Source organism: Cyprinus carpio, chromosome A12 (genome assembly GCF_018340385.1).
Source record: "Cyprinus carpio isolate SPL01 chromosome A12, ASM1834038v1, whole genome shotgun sequence".
NCBI classification, from domain to species: domain Eukaryota; kingdom Metazoa; phylum Chordata; class Actinopteri; order Cypriniformes; family Cyprinidae; genus Cyprinus; species Cyprinus carpio.
The window spans coordinates 19,407,803-19,433,058 of record NC_056583.1 but is presented as its reverse complement, the minus strand read 5'-3'; the positions used below and the strand labels follow the sequence as shown (position 1 = coordinate 19,433,058).

Here is a 25,256-nt window from a genome sequence, read left to right as displayed (position 1 = left end):
AGTCTAATAGTATTGGCATGATAACACCCTCTTTTATAAGTTGCAACTATAAATGGCTTTACTTTAAAGCTCCCAAAGCAAAAACACAAATTAGTCAACTTGTTTAATCAACTAGTCTGCTGGCGGATGAGCATCCTGACCCATCCTTTGTCAGCAGTGGAGTGAGACGGGAAGAACAGAGAGAGGCACACCTACACACACGTGGATCAGGTTACGCAGGACAGGTGCGCGAGCAGCTGGCCAGCACTACAGATATTAGACAATGATATATAGTTTCTGATACCGGCAGGCTCAGCTATACACAAACACCGGGCTACTTGAGAACAATGAAGAGAGTAAATGACGTACATAATGAGACTGAGGAAACCATTTTATTCCAATGGCTCTTTACACAGATATCTAGGATGTGTTTGAAAACCAAGTGAGCTGCCTACCAAGACAACATTTTTGGACAAGCATGCAAGATATAAAAGTATGTCTGAATCTAAAGAAGATATCCAAAAAGGCAGTCTAGGTTGGATGCTCACTGGGTTAAAACACAGCCCAAGAGAGAGAAACAGGTTTTGAATGCACTTACCTGATCTGTCCTCGGACCAGAGGTCTGTTTTTGGTACGATTCATGTTTGAGTCAAAGGGCACCTCAAAGTACTGTGGGGAGAAATAAATAATGGAAATTAATACACAAGGTACATTAACAGCAAAAAAAAAAAAAAAGGTCAAAATTAAAAATGTGCATATGCCTCTCTTTTCTATTTCAGAACCTTTCCTGTCTGAAAGCAAATATTCTTTAATTCTAACAGACAGAAACAATAATTTTAGTCATTTTTCACTTGAATATTTTTGTGATATAGTGAAAGGTATTGTGGCATTACGGCAACACACACTTGATTATTTCTATTTGAACACAATGACTTCAAACTATAAATTATGCAACACATCTCAATCTAATATAGAAGACAAAATTTCTAAAAAAAAAAATAATAATAATAAAAAAAAACAGCTTTTGATACAGATTTGGTTTTATGAACTTACTGATGTATTGCAAAAATAACAATTGTGCTACTTCAAGTATCAGCGCAGCTAATAATTATTTTCACTTTTTTTCTTTGTAGCATGCAAAAAACATCAAAGACTAGTTCCTCAGCGATTTTCTCAGAAACATCTGCTCAAGATACCCAACAAATGCATGAAATTCAAACCATTAAATGGATCAATATGTATGCATGTGTTAAAGACAGAACGACAGAGGTTGCTTAGGTGCAACGGGGACGATTAAGGTAAAAAAAAAAAAAAATGTCTTGGTGTTTTATGGCCTTCTGCTGGGGAGTCTGCACAAACCTCACCTTGGGGAATCTACAATGTGAGACTAAAACACAAACACATGGGGCGTTTAAAGCCAGGAACCGGTTATTCAGTCTGTGAAAGACAGCACATGCACTTTTCAGCTGAAGAATTTCAGGATCCATTTCTCCTAAAATATGACCTCCATAAAATAACTAATAAACAGATAATCCATTTCTCTTTTCCTCTCTTAATTTACTGTCCATTTGACATCGGAAAAGAGTACATGCCTTAAAAATGCACTTGTGGTAGGTAATACATTTCACACAGACTACATTTATATTTTGTTAGATACCTCAGAGAACGGGACCGTACCACTGCAAAGGACAACGGGGGGAAATACATATTATCTGTGACGGTGCGTGTCTGTTTGGCCTTTCTAAGAGTCCCCTCGAGTTTAAAGAATAACCCTGCTAGGGCTATTTGCAACAAATGATAACATCCATCAATTACATGATACTTCCCAGCATGCATTTTTACATAAGGACAGAAAACAAAACAACCTCATATTTAGACTAATGTACAACAAACGGACAGGTCAATAAAACACCTCAAGGAGGTAAAAAACAAACACGGTGACAAATGTGTCTAAAAGCTGTCATGAGAGATTGATGCGTTTTCATTTTGCTTCAGCTATTTTTGGCAGCATTTTCAAACTCGGACCAATGTCATCCAAAGTGATAAAGTAGCCTGATACAGTGCAGAGGAAGTTGAAGCCCAAAGTGTGTTGTATAAAGTTGAGTGGAGGGTCTGTTGAGTCTCAAATTTATTCTCTCGGCCGGCAGTGTTATTGCACTCGAGATCCCGGACGGGGCAGGGCACAGATGTGACTGTAGCTGAGGCCCCTGCAGTTTTAGGGCCGAGGTGTTAATTCTATTTCCTGGGTCAGGAAGCGCATCAGAGGGTCGCCGCAGAGAGAACCGGAGCAAATTCCTGGTGCTTGAATAGTCTCTGACGTATTAGCTGGATGCTAACACACCCGTTGTAGAGTGTATCTTGGCTACGACTGCACATTTTAGACCTATGAGATTTCAAAAGCCTTGTTAACCTGCAAAAGGACAATGTTTACATTAAAAGACTCCCAATAGTAAATATAAATGTGGTCTGGGGCTGAAAACTAGGTTTGGAGCAAGAACATGAGTAAGCAGACTGACAAAACTGTATTCTGCACCACACTAAAAAAATGTAAATGTGTTTTTGAGTGTTCTCAAGATGTTTTTGGTGCCTGTCAGAACCAGTTAGTTGGGCATTATCTTATTTCACAGTCTATCTTTATACACTTTTTTCCCCTGGTACATCATCTGCTTCATATCAACACCCCTCCCACTTCTTCTTTTGCATTTATTGCTGGTGAAAGTGTAACAATGTGAAAGTGTAAATTAACAAGCGAGTGCATGAGATTACAGGCTGTCAAATCTCCATATCTAAGATGCAGTATAATCAGATTCTTTGTTTCTTCTGTGAATCTGCGCTTATCAGAATGTGTTAAGTCAAAAATGAAAAGGCTCCATATTGTTATCATATTGAAGACGGAAAAAAAGACTGCATGGCTAGATATACTTTTCAGTTTCAAAGCACACACTATACACACACACACACACACATACACACACACACACACACACACACACACACACACACACACACAACCGTTCAAAGGTTTGGGGTTGGTAAGAATTTGTGATGCTTTAAAATCAAATCTCTTATGCTTAACGAGGCTGCACTTATTTAAACAAAATTAAAAATAAAAAAGTAAAAACAGTAATATAATGAAATACATTTACAATTTAAAGAACTGTTTTCCAGTTAAACATGCTTTAAAATATAATTTGTTCCTGTGATGGGAAACCTGAATTTTCAGCAGTGATTAATTTGGTATTCAGTGTCACGTGATCCTTCAGAAATCATCCTAATAATATGTTGACTTGGTCCACAAGAAACATTTCTTATTATTATCAATGTCGAAAACTGCTGTGCTGCATACTATTTTTTTCAAGTGAATAAAAAATGTAAAATGACTTTTTTTTTTATATTTTGATCAATTTGACCTTTTTTTATGCATCCTTTAAGTTATTAAATATATATATTAAAAAAAAAATCCCAATGAAGAGTGGTATATATTTTGGTAATATCTAAAAAAAAAAAAAACTATCTGAAATAAAGAATAAATTATTAAAAAGTAAAATATGTGTGAGTTAGCATTTGCAGTGTCAGCATAGAGCAGATAGTATGCCTGGAGAGCAACCAATCAATTACTCTTTGGACAAGAGGTCCATAAGAGAGGTCAAAGAAATGGGCATCAGAGAGAGAAAGACAGAGGGCAGAAAACTCACGTCAAATGAAGTCCAGGACATTATTTCTGACTATGTGATCAGAAGCCTGAACATGGCAGAAGCTGCCAAATTCTGCTGCTCAAAATCTTGGACCAGTCATACAATTTTTCAAGAAAACAAGCCTTTAAGAGACTGGACATTCACGTAAACAATTGTTAGAGTATCATTTACAGTACTGACAGTATCACACAAACCCTTTTAGTTGTCTCATATCTTGCACAGATTCAACATATAAGACTTTTTGCTGACTACATAAAGGCATGTCCAAACTTTTCACTAGGGATATATAGTCAAAATAGTGAGGCTTTGCTGCAATGCAATGTGATACAGCAAAGTTCCAGTGCATTACGGGTGTGTATCAAGGAACCACTAACTTTAATCTTCATTCCTTCTTATCAACACCACAGAGTCTCTGAATTTATAAAATAGCTACATCAGCACAACGGTGATACTGCAGAGTTCACTGTACTTGCAGTGACAGGGCTCTTATTGGTTCACTCACAGGGAAAAGCACTGTGACTGCAGCAGTGTGACGGGACAAAGTGACAGGCACAGCAAACAAACGAGAACATACTAACTAATGCTGATGAGAAATGTACTGTAACATTGACAGTGTTTACTGAAGACAAACACACTTACATAAACATGCAAACAAACACAGAAAATTCAGCCCCAAATATTCTCACAGAGAGAAGCGCACGTGCACGAGTCTGTGTAAACAGACATTTACAACACAGCTGCTGTATATGAGAAAGACATCGGTGTTGATCAGCAGAAATGGGTAAAAGCAAACACCACCTGCTCAAACACCTACTCAGTAACTTTTTTCTTTCACCTCTGCAAACAAAAAGTACAATCCAAATTCTCAAATCAAGCACTGTGCAGATTGTAAGTACATGCATTCAGTGATAATTCCTTATGCTGTCAAAGTCCAGGTGCAGAACCAGAGTTCAGGAGTTGAAGAGGTAATACTCCATCGATTTAACAAAATTACCTGCCAAATTTCGAAAGAACAGCAGCAGAAACCATCAGCTGTGAATCATCTCAAGCACTTATGAAAGAGAAATTCCTCTTTAGTGACAGCAGCCGCTGAATCACTGCGGTTCAAGTTCAATCTGAGCTACATGAGTTTGCCGGGACCCTGCGCTGTGCTGAGTTTGCCAGACCACTGTGCTCACCATGTAGCAATTACACGAAAAAGCCTGCACTACGATTATGCTTTAAAAGTGCACGACTGGATCACGCTCTACTGAATTTCAATTATAAAGCATATTTCGTTTTGTGAAAATCAGTGAAAGAGAACAAAAGTTGGTGGGCAAATAAACAACCTCCATAAGAAAGCACCTCTGAATTCTTCTTTACTGTGATTTGTGATTACAGTTATTTGACAAGAGAGCTGCACGGACTTAGTTGCATCTTACCTTCCTGACACATCTGAAGAAATGATGTAAACTAATGAATCCTATAGACAGGGATGTTCATGATGCTTTGGTGTCTTAGAAATCTCTACAGACTTTGGTGTCAATGTTTTTAATTGTCAAGCAGCTATTTAACATTTTTGAATTTATCTGAAGAATGGAGAAGAATGCCTTCACTGCAAAACTGTGAACAATGGCTTCAGTACACAAGACATTAGAATTATAATTTAAATTCTAAGGACAGATTTTCAGTTTGATATCTGCAAAAAAAATTACATTCACCAGTGTGTAAATTATTAAAGAGTGTTAGGTGACATTAAAAGTTAATACAAATGTAAAAATAGGGAAAACGAACATGTAAATTTAATATCCAAAACTCACTGATACCAACATCGCCAGATATGGTGCTTATATATTGTGCATCTCCCTTTTTTGGAATAGTGTGCACAGATTAATCTTCAGAATAAGAAATGTATTAATGAAGTAAATATAACCTATTTCAATTTTAAAATGACTTCAAATTTAGCTTTGAACCAAAAAGAGCCAGGATGTCGGTCCTTCTATCCCAGCCGGGTATCCGAGCTGTGATCATTTGGCCTCTCCAGCTTGAAGCAATGCAAGGATCCTGGCAGTAAGTCAGCTGGCACAGCGACAGGCTTGATTAATGGCCCGTGTAAAGCAGAGTTGAGTGCTAAACTGTCCACATGCTAATCAGCCAATTACGAATGTTCTGCTCTACACTAACGCTGCTTCAGTGCAAATCAATGTATTTAGTTCTTTGCCAGCAGGCACCAGAGAAGATAGGGTGGCTGGGAATGCTTAGGGATGCTGTCCTGAAGAAGAGAGCATACGGAAATCTGTGCATCATCAGTTTAACCCAACTATAAAGACTTGCATTTTGGTCGTGTTAGCCACACAACACCGCAGGAAAAGACAAACATGCCATGATCCCCACTGTAGCCCTTCTTTTCCCAAGGCATCTTGGTTTGGTTCCATTTGCACATGTTTTCGTAAGGTTTGTTCCAGTCATTACGATAACATTAAAAGGTATTTGATGGCAATGACATAAGATGGATGAGCGCTGTCTAGGTCGGTTGGGAGTTGGAGACGGAGGCTAAGCCGGTGGTTCGAGAAGCTGTGGGAAAGACGAGCTAGTTCATCATCTTTGGCCCGATGTCAGTTCACATGACCTAGATCATCACTAAGGTGAGCCTGTTGTTTGCTGTCATGATCCCACACCACAGGGCCTACTATTGCGACAGGGCTTCAAGTTACACAGAAAGAGTTCAAACAGCTGACAGTACTGGTTGCGGTGAAATAAAACAACTGTGATGGATTGAAAATTAAACAGTTTCATTATTGGTCATGTATTTTGTGTTACAACAAAAACAACAAGACCTCCCTGAAAAAAAAATGAAGCAATTATAAGTTAATCAAGTCATTCACAAGCAAGCCAAAACAAGCCTTTCTTCAAAAGATCTGGCACGTATGGAATAATCAAAATAACTGATCAAAATATTTGAGTGATTTGTGCAAGATTAGAGAGCTACACCATGCACTTCGTTCACAATGTTAAATGAAGAAACTTCTCTAAAGTAACAGCCATGCGTAGGCATGTTTATGAACAGAGATTTCTACTGAGAACCCTCATTAATCATGAACCTGATAATCAAAGTTCAGTTTAAGTCTCTGGCAAACGAAACAAAGACACATTGAGTCAAACAATTATTTCTGCTGAGGATGCAAATGTACTCAAAGCATCAAAAGGCCTTGTTTCACTTTGATAGCCATATGTCTTCTTTACCTGTGATACATTGGTTAAGATTAAACGTTGACATTTCTAGATTACCATTAAGCCCATGAACTGTTTGTGCAACGGAGTTGTTTAATATCAACATTTGCAAGGACGTCAAGTAAGCATGTGTTTATGCAAGAATGTATAAGTGTTTAGATTATAACTGGTGCCTCCAGCTGTGTGACAGCACAAGCCTCAGGAGAAATGTGGCCTTGGAAATGCACAACCCTAAAATGCTTGTATACAAAGTATTTACATTCCATCGTGCTGAATTTGTCACCATCAACATCTTGTGGTGAAAATGCACTTTTCCTCCAAACGTTTTGCCAATGGATGTCTAAGTTTACTTCCCGAGAGGCTGGCTCACTTCAGATGGACACAGTTTGCTTGAACTTTCAACATTCCGCCTTAAAATAAGACATAAGGCTAAACATTCATCATTAAGCCACCTCACAAATGGACATCTTAAAGAAGTGGTTTTCTTATCAAAACGTTCATGTCAGCACCCTCTCCATCTAGATGACCCATGAAGCAAGCATGTCAGATTTCAAGAAGAAATGTTTTTGTGTGAGACAAATATTCAGGCATAACACGCAAAGCTTACACACATTCCTAGTGCTATTTTACCTATAGAAACCCTTTTCAATGTCTAATCTGCCTTTTTTATTCTTTTTTGTCTTTATCAGCAGTTTGCGGTAAGCGCATAGACATGTCTGGACACGGGTCACGAGATCTGTTTTTTCTACTGCAACTGCATCTTTCTGTGAAACTGCAGGCTGCCGTTAACACCAAGACCCCAAACAATGTTTGCATTCCATAATTAGGACTCCTTTTCACATCCCTACACTGCCCGCAAGCCTTGGATAGGACACCAGGAAGGGTAGATGCAGTTAACAAGCAAGTACATCTATTGATTAGAGCTGAACTAGAGTTTTATACTTCTAAAAGAATCATTAGTGAAGGTATCCAATGAGAATGCACAGATATTAAAATTACAGTCAAAACCAATACGTGGCTGACATTGAAATTAGTCTAAAAACCAACTAAAAATTAAAAACTAAGCTAAAAAACTAAAAGCAATGATTTCAAATATTAAAGTAAATTAAGGCCCAGTCAATCAATAGGGATACCAACAAGCCAATATTTATGTAAACTTTTATAAAGTTATAAAAACTATCCAAGATATCCAGCACACTGAATTTACTGGTTGCACTATAATTTGCTGGGATAGTTTGACAGCTGATTTAATGCATGTAGACACTGCAAGAAGACAAGAACACGTTGAAGACCAAATAATGAGAGAAGAACATATGTATTCTGTCAAAACTTGTCTGCACCAAGTAAATATTCAAGAAACTGGAGCTCTAGACATGGAAGATTGTCTGAAGGGCTCTAGCTCAACATACTTGGATTTGATCACCATCCTCTTCAGCATTAAAGTTGGTAATTACAAAGCAGACACTAATTGTGGTTTTTCAAAACCATATGACAGGGTGCTGAGCAGCAGCGTCCAGGGAAACCAACCCTGTTATTTGCCCGAAGGCTTCTGACAGATGGGGTATGGATTGAGTTAAAGATGCAAGTCTTGTTTTAATGGGGGCCTCAGATTAACCCATGTATTAAAAAAAAAAAAAAAGAAAGAAAAGAAAAGAAAAGAAAAAAGGCGCTCATCTCTTCTGACCAATTCTGGAACCATCAAGGAACCACTGGAGAAGCGTTTGAATTATTCATGCCTGAAGAACAGTGCCATCCAAGCTAACAGATGGAAGCAGGATGGTTTTGTAGAGCTTGACTACGTGCAAAGAGTTCCTGTCAACCTCTGTCCGCTCTCCCTTCATGCCTTCGGCGCTCGAGACCCTTTCTGCTCCTCTTCTCGTCCTATAGTCAGGCTTGTCAAAAGCAATGTCAGGCTGTTATCTCTGCTGTCAGGTCCTCTGAGTAAGTCGTCAACCATCTGTCGCCATTAAAAGAAGCAAAACGGCTCCTGTCAGAGCAAAAGCAGATTAGCAGGGACGACAGAAAGACGCTTCGCTATGGAACGATGAAAGGAAACAAACCCAGCTGTAGGACAGTGGACAGTAAGAATAAAAAGCCAAGAGAAAATAGCAATGGTCAATTAGGCATATGATAGAAAAACAGCTGCCAGATGCTTTGTGACATCGTATAAAGTGACAATGGATTCAAATCGGAAATGCTCAACTCTCCCACACGTCCTGTGGTTAACCACCTTTGATGCTTATTTTAGGACACAATTAATAGGTCTGGTGGTTGAGGGACAGGAATTCACGCTCCATAAACCTCTAAAGCTCAACCACACACAGGATATGACCAGCAAATCATAAGCAGATCAGGCATCATAATCTCAAAGAATCAGTTTGGTGTGTTGCAGAACAGGGCCCAAAAGAGACTTCATATATAGTTGCTTCCTCTTCCGATGGTTAGCCAGTCAATGAACTAGAAACCTGGACTTTGATTCCAGCCTCGTAGCCCTTGCATTTCCTGTAATCTGATGTAATGATCTAATATTCATCAAAAATACTTTTTTTTTTTTTCCTCAGTGTACCAGTGTCATGAAATAAATAAGGAACATGTTGAAGAAACGCCAGGGGGAAGATTCAGGAGATGTGAAGAAAAAGCACAGGATGGCTGATCCCTTAGATGGATGGAGAAACAGAATTCGCTTTCATCACCTGCCTGTAATGAGAGCAGTGTCCTGAAACAAACGACAGCTGGCTGTTTAGTGCTTTTGTGTTCCCTGGATTAAGTGAAACAACAGATAAAAGACAGAAAACCCTTCAAAACGAGCAAATAAAACAAATGGCTCAACACTCTAAAGCCTCTCCTCTCTGGAAGGAAGAAAGCTGTGGAAGGATTTCAAAGAATTAAATAATAATAATAAAAAAATGCCAAATTAATTCTTAGATATTTAGTATGAAAAGGAAAATATGGTAAAAGATGTTAAGTTCTTAAGTGCCATCTGTGAAAAAGAGGCAGAAAGATGATAAATGCAAGAACACTGCCTTAACTTCAAATGAAAAATACAGGAAACTGAAAATGCAACAGCCAATTCATCACACTAAAGAGGGCAAATACATCTGCATTTGACATGTAGCTGGAAAAAAAACCCTACCAAACACAGTGAGATGAAGTCGATCCTGCTCACTGTCATGCTTTAATCCTAAAAGAGCTTCGTGAAGTCACATCTGCAAAGATCACAGGAAGGAATTAGCACATGCAGAAGTTAGCTAAGAGCTGAAAAAAGAAAGCAGGAGATGAGAGAATCTTCTAGAGGGGATTTCCTTTCAAATTTCTAGATAAGAAAACAGTCAAGTTACAAACACAGTCCACATAGAATATAGAACCTGTTTGAAATATATATATATATATATATATATATATATATATATATATATATATATATATATATATATATATATATATATATATATTTGAGAAAGAAATGTTTACAAATGGAAAAAACTGATGGGCAATGCTACTTCTAAGCTGCATCGAAAAAAATGTTAATCATTTAGTCAAATCAAGGATCAGATCAAATATAAATAGCACATTAAAGTTAAAAGTTACACACTTTTTAGTGTGTGCGATCTACAGGTCTGTTTTAAACTAAAGAATGTTTTTGCTCAGGTAGCCGAAATGTCCGCCCAATAGGGAAAAGTTTTGCTCAGCAAAAAGAAAAGAAAAAAAAAATAGAGGGAACATTGCTGATGAGTACATACTGCATCTTTTAAGATGTTCAAGCTGAGAATGTTGAGTAGTAAATACTTAGCTTTGTATGCGTATATTGAATAGGGCATATTTCCCTTAGCTAACAATAGTTTAGAATGGCATGTGAAAAACAGACATTGACTCAGAGCTTTTCTGGAGTCACAGAGTATCATCACAAATACAGGCCCACAGGTGAGTCATGCACTAAAAACACAGTCTACCAATGGATTCTTCCGCTGAAAAATCACTACCACACCTTTTAAGCCACTTACACGGACAGTAATTAACAATTATACCACTCAAGTCAGTCAAAAGTGACATAGTTTCATGTTAAAACACTGGACAAAGAAGCAAAGTGAGCTTTTAGAGCAGATATCAACCTGATGAGGGAGACTGAATCATATACAGGTGACTTTTGATCAATTCAAACCCTAAGAATGTGCATTTGCAAACTCTTAAAATGGATTAAATGGACACACAACCTTTAAAAGTGCTGTTCAAAGCAGGATAATTCAGTGGTTTGGCTACTCCTTTATGTTGAGAGCTACTGTTAGTTAAAAAGCTTGCTTTTGTAAAAGAGTGTGCCAAACAACAACCCAGCAACTGTAACTGACAACAAACTGTGCAATTATGACTAATTGTATGTTGTCTGTCAACTTGGACTTCAAGAACAGACTAATTTTATATAGCTCATCACAAAACAGCTCTTCAAAGTGCTGATACAGAACGCTTGGCTACACAATAAGTGCAATAAAAGGCAGTCATTAACAATGAACAAATACAATACACTCTTAAAGGTATTTGTTTCTAATCTGGTTTCCAGACCAAGCAAACCCAATTCTGCAATGCACACTAATGCCACGGTGACACGTGGACAAGTTACTATAAACCAAGACAAAAAATCAAGTTGTTCTGTTGACATAAATCCCAGGTTTTGCTAACAAAGTGAGGTGCAATCTACACTCTGGCATTTGCAGTGTTCTGCACACAACTCTTGCAAGTTAAAATTAGCATTCAACACAAGCTTGTGAGTATGGTGCTAACAGGGCTGCTTTTGTTAATTAGTAATGCATTTCAATACTCAAAGTGTTCCTATTGCTGTTAGCTGCTACCTTCACTTTGTAGCAAAGAAAAGTAGACTTAGTAAACATCTAGTTTCAACCTGCTAACACTGGATAACACTTTTGAAATGGGCAGAGATTTCTTAATTGACAAACCTCTCACACCAAGAACTCTAGTGTACCCAAATCATATAAATGCTCCTGTGAGGTAAACAAGAAAATGGCTGCCAAGATAACAAATTATTCCTCAAATGACAGACGTCACTACCCTCACTTTAAATTTAATTTTATTTTTTTGCTATTTTTTATTGCATTATATTAGTTTGTTTTTTGGTTTTTTTTAGGTGCTTGGAGGATATTAATGGATAAAATTGTTTTTGTATTATTTTTTGTTCTAAGCAAGAACATTGGCACCAAATGGAAATCACAAAAAAGGAAGTTGGTAATTTGTGGATATAATAAATGATGTTCTTTCTTGATTTTTAATGGATTTTTGGCGTAAGTAAGATGTGGTCTGGAGATAATTGGGTTGTGTGATTAGAGTTATTGGGGTTTGATGGCTGTATGATTTCCTTACTTGATGCAATCTTTAAACTAAAGACTTCAATACACTTTTGCCCAGATTTTTGCCCCGATTTACAGTCTAGAAAAGTAACAACTGTTGCCTATAGTAAGAGTCAGTCTGCAGATTTTGGGCAGACTGAGTCGACATATCTCGAGTCTGACATATATATATATTTTTTTAAAGTATCAGAATATAATTCCACCAAGAGCATATCAAACATGTTTGAGTTTGTTGTATTCAGAACAGCTTCAAAGTATAATAGTGTGTGATCCTCAGTCGTTTAATGTATGATACAGAGTTTTTCTTCTACAGCCATATACAAAGTCAGCAAGTGTATGATGCCTACATTTTTAAAAATCTGTTTAGAAGTTGTGTAGTTTATTCCAGTCTTAAAATGTAATTACGACATACAGCATTCATGAACTTTAACCTCAAAAGTGAATAACGCAATATTCTGGTTGATCAAGGATAATCAAACCTCTCCCTTAGTATGAAGAAGTACAAGCTCCTAATGGACAGAATTGCCCAAGGAACCAGATCTGCCTCCGCATTTGTGGTATTCCTAGTCAGCTGAGACTGGCTTATGTGGGAGTTTCCCCTGATTTACTGAAATCCACTGAATGCTGATTAATTGGTCAACAAAGACTGTGCAATAGCAGCGCCATGTCTAGACCTGTAACCTCTGCTAACATGAACATAAACTGCCTGCCAAGCTCTTCTGTTGTGTTGATGTGTACTCTTCGGAGAGGACTGTAATAAATAAAAGGATGATAAAGTGATGGGAGCTGGGTAAGACATCTTGCGTGCGAGGGTGCCGGCGCTTTGTGAATCCCCTTTGATCAAACGTGCCGACGATGTACGGCTCTACCTGAAGGAGTGAATCCCCTGGGGAAGGTTTGTTGTCTTTCCTTTGTCAAGATCCCATCTGGTTTTGACTCTACCTGTGTGGCTGGTGACATGTGAAGCCAATGAAGCCTCACAGACATGCAAACAAGTCTCACATGGGTGAATGCCTAAACCACAAACACAAGGACCACGAGAAAAGACATAAACCACAAGAGCACCAGCGAACCCACACATGCTTGAAAGTCTGAATAAATATAAGGTAGCCCAAGGCTGACCAAAAGCACCACAAATTGTCCATTGCTCAAGACAACAAAACCCACTATGACTAGCACTTCATCAGAATGCAGGACTAACCCTGTATAAATGTAACATGCCTGAAGGTGAAAGGCAATAGTTATTGCACAATACAAGCCAAAGAAAAATGTAGAGGATCATTTTTTGGTTTCACCATGACTTTTGACTTTAAATAAGGTCAAGGGATATCAAAACTGACACTGGTAGAGCAGATTAGCCCCTCCAAAAGAAAAACTGAAGACCTCAGCGAAATCGTATCGCTGTGACATGACATTCATTTGGCATCTGCAAGACCTTTGAGCAACCCCTACCCTGAAAAGCACTTTCATCAAGCCACAATAAACAGGCTGCAGTGCACATTATTCATGTGCTTCTTGGGGAGAAAAAAGTAATTCTTGAAAAGCAAAAAGGGTTGGGATGAATATCATGGGTTATTTAGGGCCTAACAGATAATATCTAGTTATGCACGACACATAAGCACCATTATATCAGTGAAAATAAAAATGTTGTAATTCATTTAGCATTTAAAACATACTTAAGTGGTTTAACTTTAAATTAATCTTTTATATATTTCAAGCTATACATTTATATAATATTTATATAAATAAAAAAAATACAAATTTGAAAATAATAAATATTATAAATTGTAAAAGTTACATGAATATTAATAAGCTATATATTAACATCAACAATTTAAAATTACTTAAATTCCAGTTTTGGCAGCTTCATGAAAATGAGTGGCAACTTTTTGGGGAGAACTGTAATATCGGTGTATCCTTAGTAATGAGTGTTTCTTCCCAGGATGAAAGAAGTGCAAGGTCAATAATTATGTGCAACCTTCACAGTCTTCATCAAATTGCAGTAGACTTTGCCGCAAACAGACTGGTTGCTGCTAACGCCCAAAAATGACGAAAATATTCCTAAAATGCTTCTCTATTTTTAATATGCAAAAGAAAATGAAACCCAACCCAACTTGTGAACAAATTACAGTATACAATTTTTTTGTGACAATACCATGTTTGTGGCTGAAATTTACTAGAACAATGCCACAGCTTCAGAACTTGTGTCCATATGGAGCCTGAAGCGTAATATCCCTATTGTACAGTTTGACATGGACTAACAACATACAGATCGCCGAGACCAGGGACAATTAACTATTAAACACCTGCCTCTGTTAAAATATTCATTCTTATCCTGAACACCGTGAAATAGGCCATTGAACAGCCTGTGTGCCACTGTGCCATCTGATCAGAGATCGCCCACTGATTAAGAGTCTGTCTTTTTATGCCACCCTCCCCAATGGATTCAAAGCTTACGGCAGAAATGAAAGCAGAGGTGACTCATCCCTATTGTTAAGGAAGAAGTGTTAAACAGGCTCTCAATTTAAGCATCTATTAAATGGAGGGATCACCTTGGTGTTAATTCCATCCTTAGACACGTTTTCACCTCGGAAAATGGTGGTCTCGCTTCGAGCACTCATTCACCGTGATGGCAAGAATGCACTTTCAAGGAGCCGGTCACATTGTACAGTGGAACCAATGCGATTACCGACGGGAATAAAAGATTCATAAATAATTGATCCAGTATAGCATGAATCCCTAAACGAACACCATGGGCACTTTTTGGGCAATCTTAACAGAGCTGTCATTGACAAATTTTAGACATTTGGCCCAAATTAAGATTCAAAAGATGCTGCCAGCTAACATGAGATATCAAAAATTGTAGTGGATAAAGGTTATATAATTACACACATTTATATATTACAAATAACTGTTCAGGGTCAGTCTTTTATTTTTTTTTTCTTGAAAGAAATTAATACTTTTATTCAGCAAGGATGCTTTAAAACTGATCAAAAGTAACCTTGAAGACATTTATATATTACTACAAAAGATTGCTATATTGAAAGCAGTAAATATTAAGCAAGTGTTTTCAACATTGATTATAAGAAATGTTAGTAGTAATAATATTTTATATATATATATATATATATATATATATATATATATATATATATATATATATATATATATATATATATATATATGTAAAACCATTTACTTAAAACCATTTTTGTATGGATGAATTTATGGTTATTTATATATTTTTGTATATTTGTGTGTGTAAATAATTTAATTTAGACCATTTGACACCCCCCCCCCCCATACAGTAAAACTGTACATTTTAGAGTGGCCTTTTATTGTGGCCAGCCTAAGGCACACCTGTGCAATAATCATGCTGTCTAATCAGCATCTTGATATGCCACACCTGTGAGGTGGACGGATTATCTCGGCAAAGGAGAAGTGCTCACTAACAATTATTTTGATGGATTTTTGGATGATGTTTGTGGGTGATAGGCCTTTTGTGTACATAGAAAAAGTTTTAGAACTTTGAGTTCAGCTCATGAAAAATGGGGGCAAAAATAAAAGTGTTGCATTTATAATTTTGTTCAATGTATATATATTCACTGCTTTAAATATTTTAAATGTGGAGTTACACCCTTCAGCTATGAAAGGAATTACTAAGCAAGTTTTCACTGGCAACCAAAATCCATTCAGATATATGAGATGCATTTCTGAAAGGGTAAATTCAATATGTAAAACAATTTTGAGACTACATCAATGTTAGATTTTAATGATAGTCATCAAAACACAAACAAAGCTATTCATTCCTCCCAGAGATCAAGTTTTATGTTCCAATATTTCCCTCCAATTTTCTCTCTTGCTCTCACTTGGTTACAGTACATTGCTTCTGAAGCAGCCACCCTACGCATGCAAATATGGATTTTAAAAATGCATGGAAACTACAAGCAGGCGACAATCACTCTTCTGTCTATGTCACACAAGATTAAGGGTGAGATGCCTGCAGTCAGAACAAGAAGCCTCGTGGGATAGTGAAGGCCTTTAGTTCTCGTATCTACAGGAAAACCTATGCGGAAAAACATTCTGTACTGTCAGATATGGAGATGTGATTACTTGGTTGCCTTGTGATGGGTGCTGTTCTTGTTAGTGTTGTTCTTGTTGATGGGTTTTTTTTTTTTGTATTAGGAATTAGAATTTTTTATTTGTAGTTTTTGGATTACAGTTTATTAGTAGGCATTTTTTGAGAAAAGAGAATGGATAGTGAATGTAAATCCTCTTTTTAATGAAATCAGCAATCGTGTGAGAACTATTACAATTAACATCATTAAATGAAGAAGAAACAGAGATGTCGAGCATTTGTACAACCCTGATCAAACGCAGAACACAACAGGAATGAATGTTTTACAGAGCCATAAATTACTTCAAAGGGGTTATTTGATTTGCCGCTTCTCGAAGTCATGCTTTTAAATTTGCATCTGAATATCTCTCAAGAGAGCTCCTCATATGAAGTAGAAGGTGCTGAACCTCCTGGAGGTTTAGATCATTTTATATCAGCAGTGAATATCCAAGATCTTTTCAACATGGATAGCTCAGAATTAACTATGAACACGTTTAAATGTTTTTGAGACGATTAACGTCATTACAATAAGGTCCAAAACTACATTTAAGCTACTGAGATGGGATAGGGTTATTAAGGATATTAAATAATGAAGTATAATTAAACTCAGGTTTCATTCTGCTCCGATCTTAAACTTGTTCAAGAGACGAGATCATTAAAACTCTTTCTGCTTTTGTTCATACTACATAAACATACACCCTAAAAAGTCATTCAAATATATTTAACTTAAAAAACAAAACAATTATACCTTTATTAGTATTAAAAATTAATTTCATAATTTATAATTAACTTCTACAGTAAAGCGCATATATATATATATATATATATATATATATATATATATATATATAGTATGTATGTATATGTATACAATGCATATTGTATCATTTATAATTGTATTAACAATGATAATAAAAACAACAATGAATGACAATTATTATTATTAATAAATGGACCCTATATGAATAGTCTTTAGGAAAAGTGTGGACCAGACACTAAATCTACACAATTATACAAGATTTCTTAAGACTGTCTAGTTGACTAGTCGTTCATACAACCCACCTACAAAAACACATCCCTTAAAAACACAGGCAAAGAAAGTGAGGCGAGGCATAGAGAAGGGGTCAAGGAACTAGGTGTGTTTTGCTTCGGCTTGTCAGACGCATGCCATCCTCTGACAACCCACCGCAGACTCACACAAGTCTATCCCTACAGGGGATATGACACAAAACCACCCCTGAAATACCATCAGGATTTACAAAAACAACACTGAGTTGACACCTCACAAAAAAGGCAGTGGGAAAAATGTCCTTGTTGGCTAGATGCTGCACAAGAAGTATTTTCTTTGCTGTGGCCCCTTCACCCGACAGCTGATTTCTAACCTTTAGTTTGGGGAAAAAGGCCTCTTTGGACCCAATTATCAAATTAAGCGGAATTCAGGGTAAAGTTTTTATAGCAATCAATAGAACGCTCATGAAACTCTACTTAAGGTGACCTCAAAGCTACATAATTACAACAGCAGATTAAGACATTATAGAGCAGTTGTTCTCAACTGGTTTGGCCATGCGACCAACATTTTCCCATGGTCATCAAGCCACAATCCACTTTTTTTAAGGAGATCAAGCTTCATTGGCCAAAAAATTCATTTTTCACAAAAAAAATAAACAAAAAAAGTAAGATTTTTTGATACTGACACAAAATGACCAGCTAACATTAATTGACTAATCATATCAGCAGCACATGTGAAAGCTTGAATGAGTACTAGTCAGGTAAAATCACTATCATACTAATTAGATTAAAAAAGCAGACTGATTGCTATAAAAGGAGGGAAGAAGCGCTTCCAATCATTGTGTTCTTGTTAGCAATGGTTAGCTCCAAAGAAACACATGTAGCCATCATCACTTTGCATAAAAATGTCCTCACGAGCAAGGAAATTGCTACAAAGAATATCGCACCTGAAAGAACCATTTACCTGATCATCAAGAACTTCAAGGTGACAGGTTCTCAAAACAAAGCAAAATTCTTTCACAAAAATTGTTAAAACAAACAAGTACCGATTTTATTTCAATATAATAATGATAGAATAATGATATTAAGCCTGAACATCTCTTTTGACCGCAGGTACTGAATTGGGACAGCAGATTTTTTATTTTTTTTTCTGACTTGATGAGAACAATATATGTGCAGAGTTTGGTGACTGTAGGAAAAAATACCTCCACCCCCAACTTTTGTCAAAAGGTGGTGCTATCTGAGCTTTTCCAGTGTCAAACTATCATAAATTCTGATGTGTTTGTTAAGTTTCATGAAATTTTAAGCATGAAAGAATATTTTAAAGAATATTTAAGTTTGACATCTTGGCATGGCAACAGTATTTAAGATATCAAGAATCCCTTCACAGATTTACATATGCCATGTTTTGACATTATTCTGATGAAGTTTGAAGTTAATCAGGTAAAAATAAGAGGATGATTTAAAAGCATTTTGAAAACGACATACGTCCTGCTGCCAGTTGGTGGCACTATGACCAAGACTCATTACAATCACATCTATGTGATCGGCATCATACAACGAACAAACTGATGAAGTTTGATCAAAATCAGACAATGTACGCAAAAGTTATTAGACAATTCCTGTTTCTCATTTCTCACCATTGAATTAATCACCTCACCATGGCCATACCGTCCGAGATATCAAAAGTCCTTCGCAATTTAGCATCCCCAGTGTCTTTAGATCATGTTTACCACGTTTGGTGCCAATCAGATGAAAACCTAGGAGAAGTATCGCAAATTCCACAGCAAACGCTTTTCACAAAACCCGAGTGGGAAATGAAAGATTTTGTGGCCATGAATAAAAAATTTGTTCCTACGACTTATTTTGTTTCCTCATTTTAGTTAAATGATGGGTTAAAATTAGAGAACAAATTAATGAAACATGGACCGTGGCCTCAAACGAATAAGTCGTAGAAACGATTTAACAAGCAGGAATGTCCGGCTCATGTCTCGCAGCCCTGTCAAAGCGCAGTGTCCGTTATGAAACAATCTGGTGAGATTATAATTAAAATTCATTTAGTTACTAAATTTCTATTGTTTTCCATATGTTGAAGGACTTTGCATTGTTTTATATTTTAATGTATTTTTAGAGTTTGGATCACATTAAAAGCGTAATTTTTAAATTAATGAATTTTTTCGCAAAAGAACCTGCTCCGTCACCACACTCACAGCCGCTTGCACGTGTTTTGCGCATGAGCCGCACGCACCCAAAAATTTAATTGCTTATTCGACCATCGATAGCTTTAATCGACATCCCTTATCGACAATTAATCGATCATCAATTAATCGTTGACATTCCTAGTCCAAATGTAAAATCACAAAAGATATAACTGTATGCCACATACAGAGATACAACAGAACATTGTGTCCCTTGGCAGAATGCAGTTTGGCTGAACACTGCTAAAGGATTCTAGGTTTTTACAGCATTCCTGACAGTTTCCAAACAAGGTTACACTGAAATAAGAAACCACAAAATTGCAATGTGACTTCAGGAAATACTCAAAGGAACCAAAGGCTAAAAGCTATATCCACTGATTCTCTGGCCTGTCGTTCTTGTCTCAAAGTAAATCTCATCACGGTCACAAGTAAACACAAACGGAGAAGAACTCGACTGGCTCCTGAGACACCTGCTTGGTGTTTGATGTTCAATCTGCAGACAGCAAAGCTTAAAGGGATCCACCTTAACTTTGATTTGTTTGTCATATGTTTAGTGGACTCTACAAGTTTGAAAAGGATCATCTTTGATCAAGGAAAACCACACGGGGGAGGCAGGGATGCTTTATAATAGGGAAAAAAAACTGGCACCACATCTGAGGATGTCATTCTTCTTTTCTTTTCCTCTCTGGAGTTATAAAAACCCAAAGGAATGAGTTAACAGCGGGGATCAGTTACTGTCAGGTATGGGTGTGCCCAAGACCCGTCACATTACACAAGATGAGTCAGAAAGAATGAGATCAGAGAGTTGCTACTACAATGACCACATGGCGTGTGATTTGTGGCGGCGTTCAACCAGCTGCTGGGTTTCACTATGAAAACAACAAAAACAAAGCTGGTCTTCAAATCAAATATATGGCACCACAAATAAAATGCAATGCAATCAGAATGGCTTTCATTAGCCATGTGTAATGCAAAACTGTGTCATCAGGGTATACAAGCACCAGGAATTTGTCTTTGTGCAAGCTGCTGGCAGATACGATGGCAATCACGTCACAGTTTCTGCATGCATACAGAGCTCTAAGACCTCAAAAAGTGCTTGAGGCTTCAGGAACAAAGAGACAGAATGTATACAATATGTATGTTATTCTGTTGCACTGTATTTGCATAGCGTAAACAAATATACCATCAGGTGCAACACTTACAAATACAATAACACACTCTGCATTACATTCTATTTCTAGAGGCAGAATAAAACCCATGACTTTGTATTTTTGCATATGGCTGTATAATTATACATATGGCTGTATAAATGCATCAGTTGGTAGAATTGTTGCTAAACCATCAACATATTGGTCCCATAATAAGTAGGCTGGACGACTTTAAATGTCTTTAAATGCAAGAGACACAATAAAACAACTTAACTTAGTGTCCAATTTCCCCAAAAAAATTTGAAAATAAATGTAATTAAATTATTTAATTTACCCGATAATCCAAAACTCGACATTACCATGTATGACTACATTTAATTATGTACAATTCTTTGAAAATCCTGCAAAAATACTTATATATATATATAGTCATATTACTCATACCATGATATATGCACATCCATATACTGTATGTTTCCATACATACGTGTGGAGTGAAGAGTCCATGCAAATGCAAACCATTTGCCACAAGAAAGCCAGCTCCACAGTCTATAGATTGAAAGTTCTCTGAAGCCACAGACTATTAGTCTCAGACTGAACCTTCAGAAACACTTGCAGAAGTCACAAGGCCATCTAGACAGAACAGAGCGAAGTAAACCATAGAATGCATTAGAAATATCCAAGTTCCACTTAAATAATAAAACTAACATCTGATACCTGTGCTTCAACATGCTTTTTGGCATATAAAATCACACGAGATTGTTGGACTTGTTCTAAGTACTCCATCCTTCCTCATTGTTCCTGCTACATTAGAACTTCAAAGACGGCACATCAAACGCAACAAATTTACTGAGCACCCATCTGTCCGCCTTCACACATGCCATGTTCAGTCGTTACCTTGGCTTCTTATACCTTGTCGACATTTCATTGTTAAACACACCTAAAAACCAGGTGAGCCTTGATTTTAATTTCTGCAAAGATGTCAATTATAGCTAATCAACCTTTTCTCCATCTCAAGAACTTCAAAGATGACTTGGAGAATTAGTTGGCTTCTTTGGCTGTCAGATTTCTTTAAACCATTCATGCCTATCCAAGTCTTCCCCACAGGTTTAACTCATCTATGCGTTACTCATTTAGTATCAATTCAAATTTGCAGTCTGTTTTAGATTTTAAATAAATGCTACTCATTTGAACTTTTTTTATTCAACAAAAAATCCTGAAAAAAACATGTTTCCACAAAAATATTAAGCAGCACAAATGTTTTCAACATTGACTGTTTCTTAAGTACAAAATCAGTATATTAAAATGATTTCTAAAGGATAACGTGACACTGAAAACTGGAATGGCTGCTAAAAATTCAGCTTTTTCATCACAGATATAAATTACATTTTAACATACATTAAAACAGATAACAGTTATTTTAAATAATAATAATATTCCAATACTTTATCGTACTTATGATCAAATAAACCAGGTAGAAGTGGATAAAATCTAGTCAGAAACATGTGAAACAAACACATACCTATCCGATTTAGGCCCATCACAAAAAGGTTAGCAATCAGTCATGAGATGTCCTATGAAGTAATCTGAATGGTTGATGGCATTTATGCCCAACCTGAAAAGTAAATATTTGCTTGTTCATTTCTGCATCATCTTAGCCTCAGGTAAGAAATGCCACTAGCATGTGACACAACGATCTTGGGCAAATAAAACAATGTACTAATGAGTAAATGCAATGCATAGATACCAATAAAGAGTAAAAAGCTCCTAGTCTAGGATCATTCTGTTAAAAATTGCTTGGCAGGTAAACCCAGCCATTGGGGCTCGACCCAGTGCTGTCAACATGACCCTCTACAAATTACAGGCCACACCTGTGTTTTGGTCAAGGAGCTACAGGCATTACAATGGGTTGATGCAACAGTCTTCAATTTGACTAATACTCTTGAGTCACGAAGAGCCTTACTGCACAGAACGTGCTTCGCTTGGAGCAGAAAGCTGATTACGGATGGAGCAAATCAGAGCATATGCGTGCCTCTCGCTCTCTGTTTCTTCTCATTCTAGCTCAGCAAGTGCTTTCATCTGAAAAACATCAGAGTGGCACAGCTAATCTGGCCTAATGTATTTTTTTAGATACACAGCAGGAGTGGAATGCAAAAGACTCTACAATTGGCTCACTTAAGCACTGATTTCTTTTCTTTCTCTCTAAACTAACGGCAAAGTGCACTGTGAGAGCCCATATCGAGTGCTTGTGTCCCCTGTTTGTGTAACACACAATGAAACTCTGCTGGCCATTGCAGGACTCACTGAAGTCAAGCCAAAGCTGCAATGAGACTTCATCCATCTAGTTGTACACAAGCAAAACAATAGAAAAATCAACAGACCGCCAAGTAGGCAATTCCTCTGGCTGGAATGCTTGTGCAGAGTCGAGGTTAAGTACCAAAACTATCGGGTAATACATTTCTAACCATCTACAACTGGATTTGTGTGGTCTGCCGTGGGCCTGCATCAACACATCTAGCCAAACTCTGGTCATCACATTTTTTAGATGTCAGATGCCTACTTTTGCAATCATGGATAATAAGCCATGGTAAAAGCTATAATGTAAGTCCAGTTAGTGTGAAAGCAAGTGAAATATCTAGTGTACAGAAAAACAATTCTTCACAGTACTCGTTCCAATTCCATAAAATTCAGTAGGTTAATTTCAGAAATTACGGATTCATTCACATTAGGCTTGCAACTGGGTTAATCACATGAAAACTGAATCTCAAAAAGTATCTAAAAGTACACAACATCAGATATGCACAGCTTTTAATACACACACACACAAGCACATGCGCACGACGAAGTGGTCTAACACTTGCTAGCTTGCTCCAGCTGGATGTCAGATCACTCGGCTTCGTGATGTGTTTGGTCCAGTCACGTTCTGCTGAGTGTGAAGTTATTTTATGAACGTGCATGGGGTGACTGACCTGATTGATGGAATTGGCTGTACAAGAGGAGAGACACGTTCCGACCGAAGCCATCAAAAAAGTGACAGGGTCAAAGGGCACTGGAGCCATGGCAAAGCCAGCAGCTGCTGTAGTAACCACAAGAGCTACGGAGAGAAAGAAAGAGCGAGGTTACAAAGTAGTTTATAGATTTAGTTTAAAAGGCAACTTCAGTTTCTAGAAAAATGTAATGACAAAAGTAAATTAAAAATCATAAATTTCCAAAAAAAACAAAAAAAAAACGTTTGGCAGCATTTCAATACAATGGAGTTTTCGCATCTTGTAAAAATAAATAAATAAATAAATAAATAAATAAATAAATTGCATCAATTCAACAACAAAACCAAAAGAAGAGTGTCTGGTATTCAAGAGTGTTCTCATTAGGCTATTAGACATTGATAAATGTTCTACTATCATATCTCGAAAATTTGTCAGAAGTCTAACTTCCAGCATATTATGCAAGTTAATTATGCAGGACATGTAAGCAGAATGCTCACCACATAAAATATTATCCTTTCAGAAAAAGCTAAAGAAAATTTAAAAGGATGAAAACTGCCATAGTACTTAATTGGTTAAGCCTATTTTTAAAACTGATTACATGATTAACCATAAGAAAGCAATTAAATTTAATAATCAATCACTAGACAAGTCAGTTCTTTTTTTTTTTTTGATTAAGTATTACATTTGACTTTCCATGAGTTTCATGATCAGCAGTTTATTTACTTTGATTACTGCATAAGTAACGACAAGTTCGACTAACAGTATCTTATAATCGCAATATGACTTTCATTTATACAAAATACATAAAACATATCATACCTGTTAATTTAATTTTGGAGAGCCGAGCGTAAATCCCTGGTAAATCACTGTATTCAACTTTCAGCTCCTTCCACTGCCGGGCCTCCAAGCGGGCTGCCCTGGCCGCTTCTGGTTCAGCCTGGTCACATGACGGCACCGCAGTACCTGGTTCAGGCTTTAAGGCTGGGATCTGCTGAACCTGACTGACCACCGAATCATCTGGATCATCCAGCACAGAGGCAACAGGCTCCTGCTTGGGTCCTGCTCTCTGGCAGAGACCACTGCTGCTCTTCACATACTGTGGAAAGATGGAAGAAATACGGTTAAAACGCTGAATATTTATTTGCCTGATCAGTGTATTAACTGGTTATGCATCCATAAAGGCAGCACTTCACAGCCTATACCTGTCTCTTCAGGAAGCAGAAATGCTGGAACGTGATCCATTCTGTTTGATTTTTCCTGCAGAGCTGAATCAGACTCCTGACGCTCATGTGACTCCTAGATGCATTTGCAATGAGCCTCTGCTGCACACTGACACCAAGCAAACCTCAACAAGAGTAGACAATACTTATTTTTTTTAGTTAATGGCACGTACAATACAGACACAATACAGCAGTTTTTTTTAATTATAGATAGATAGACAGACACACACACATTATATAAATATATTTCAATTACGCATAATATACTCTCTCTCTTTCTGCACACACACACAAAGATTTTATATATTTCAAATAAAGAGCAAAGCAAGTCAAATGATGA

At 37.0% G+C, this 25,256-nt stretch overlaps 1 protein-coding gene across 1 annotated transcript in view; it reads right to left on the bottom strand.

Moving 5' to 3' along the window:
• LOC109090371 (protoheme IX farnesyltransferase, mitochondrial-like) overlaps positions 1-25,256 on the bottom strand; it is a 34,757-nt gene that overhangs the window by 9,110 nt on the left and 391 nt on the right. Inside the window, exons 2-5 of the mRNA XM_042768015.1 lie at positions 24,899-25,041; positions 24,516-24,792; positions 23,679-23,803; positions 578-648 (exon numbers count right to left, since the gene is read on the bottom strand). Coding sequence (XP_042623949.1) covers positions 578-648; positions 23,679-23,803; positions 24,516-24,792; positions 24,899-25,041 — 616 coding nt within the window. The remainder of the gene's footprint in view (positions 1-577; positions 649-23,678; positions 23,804-24,515; positions 24,793-24,898; positions 25,042-25,256) is intronic.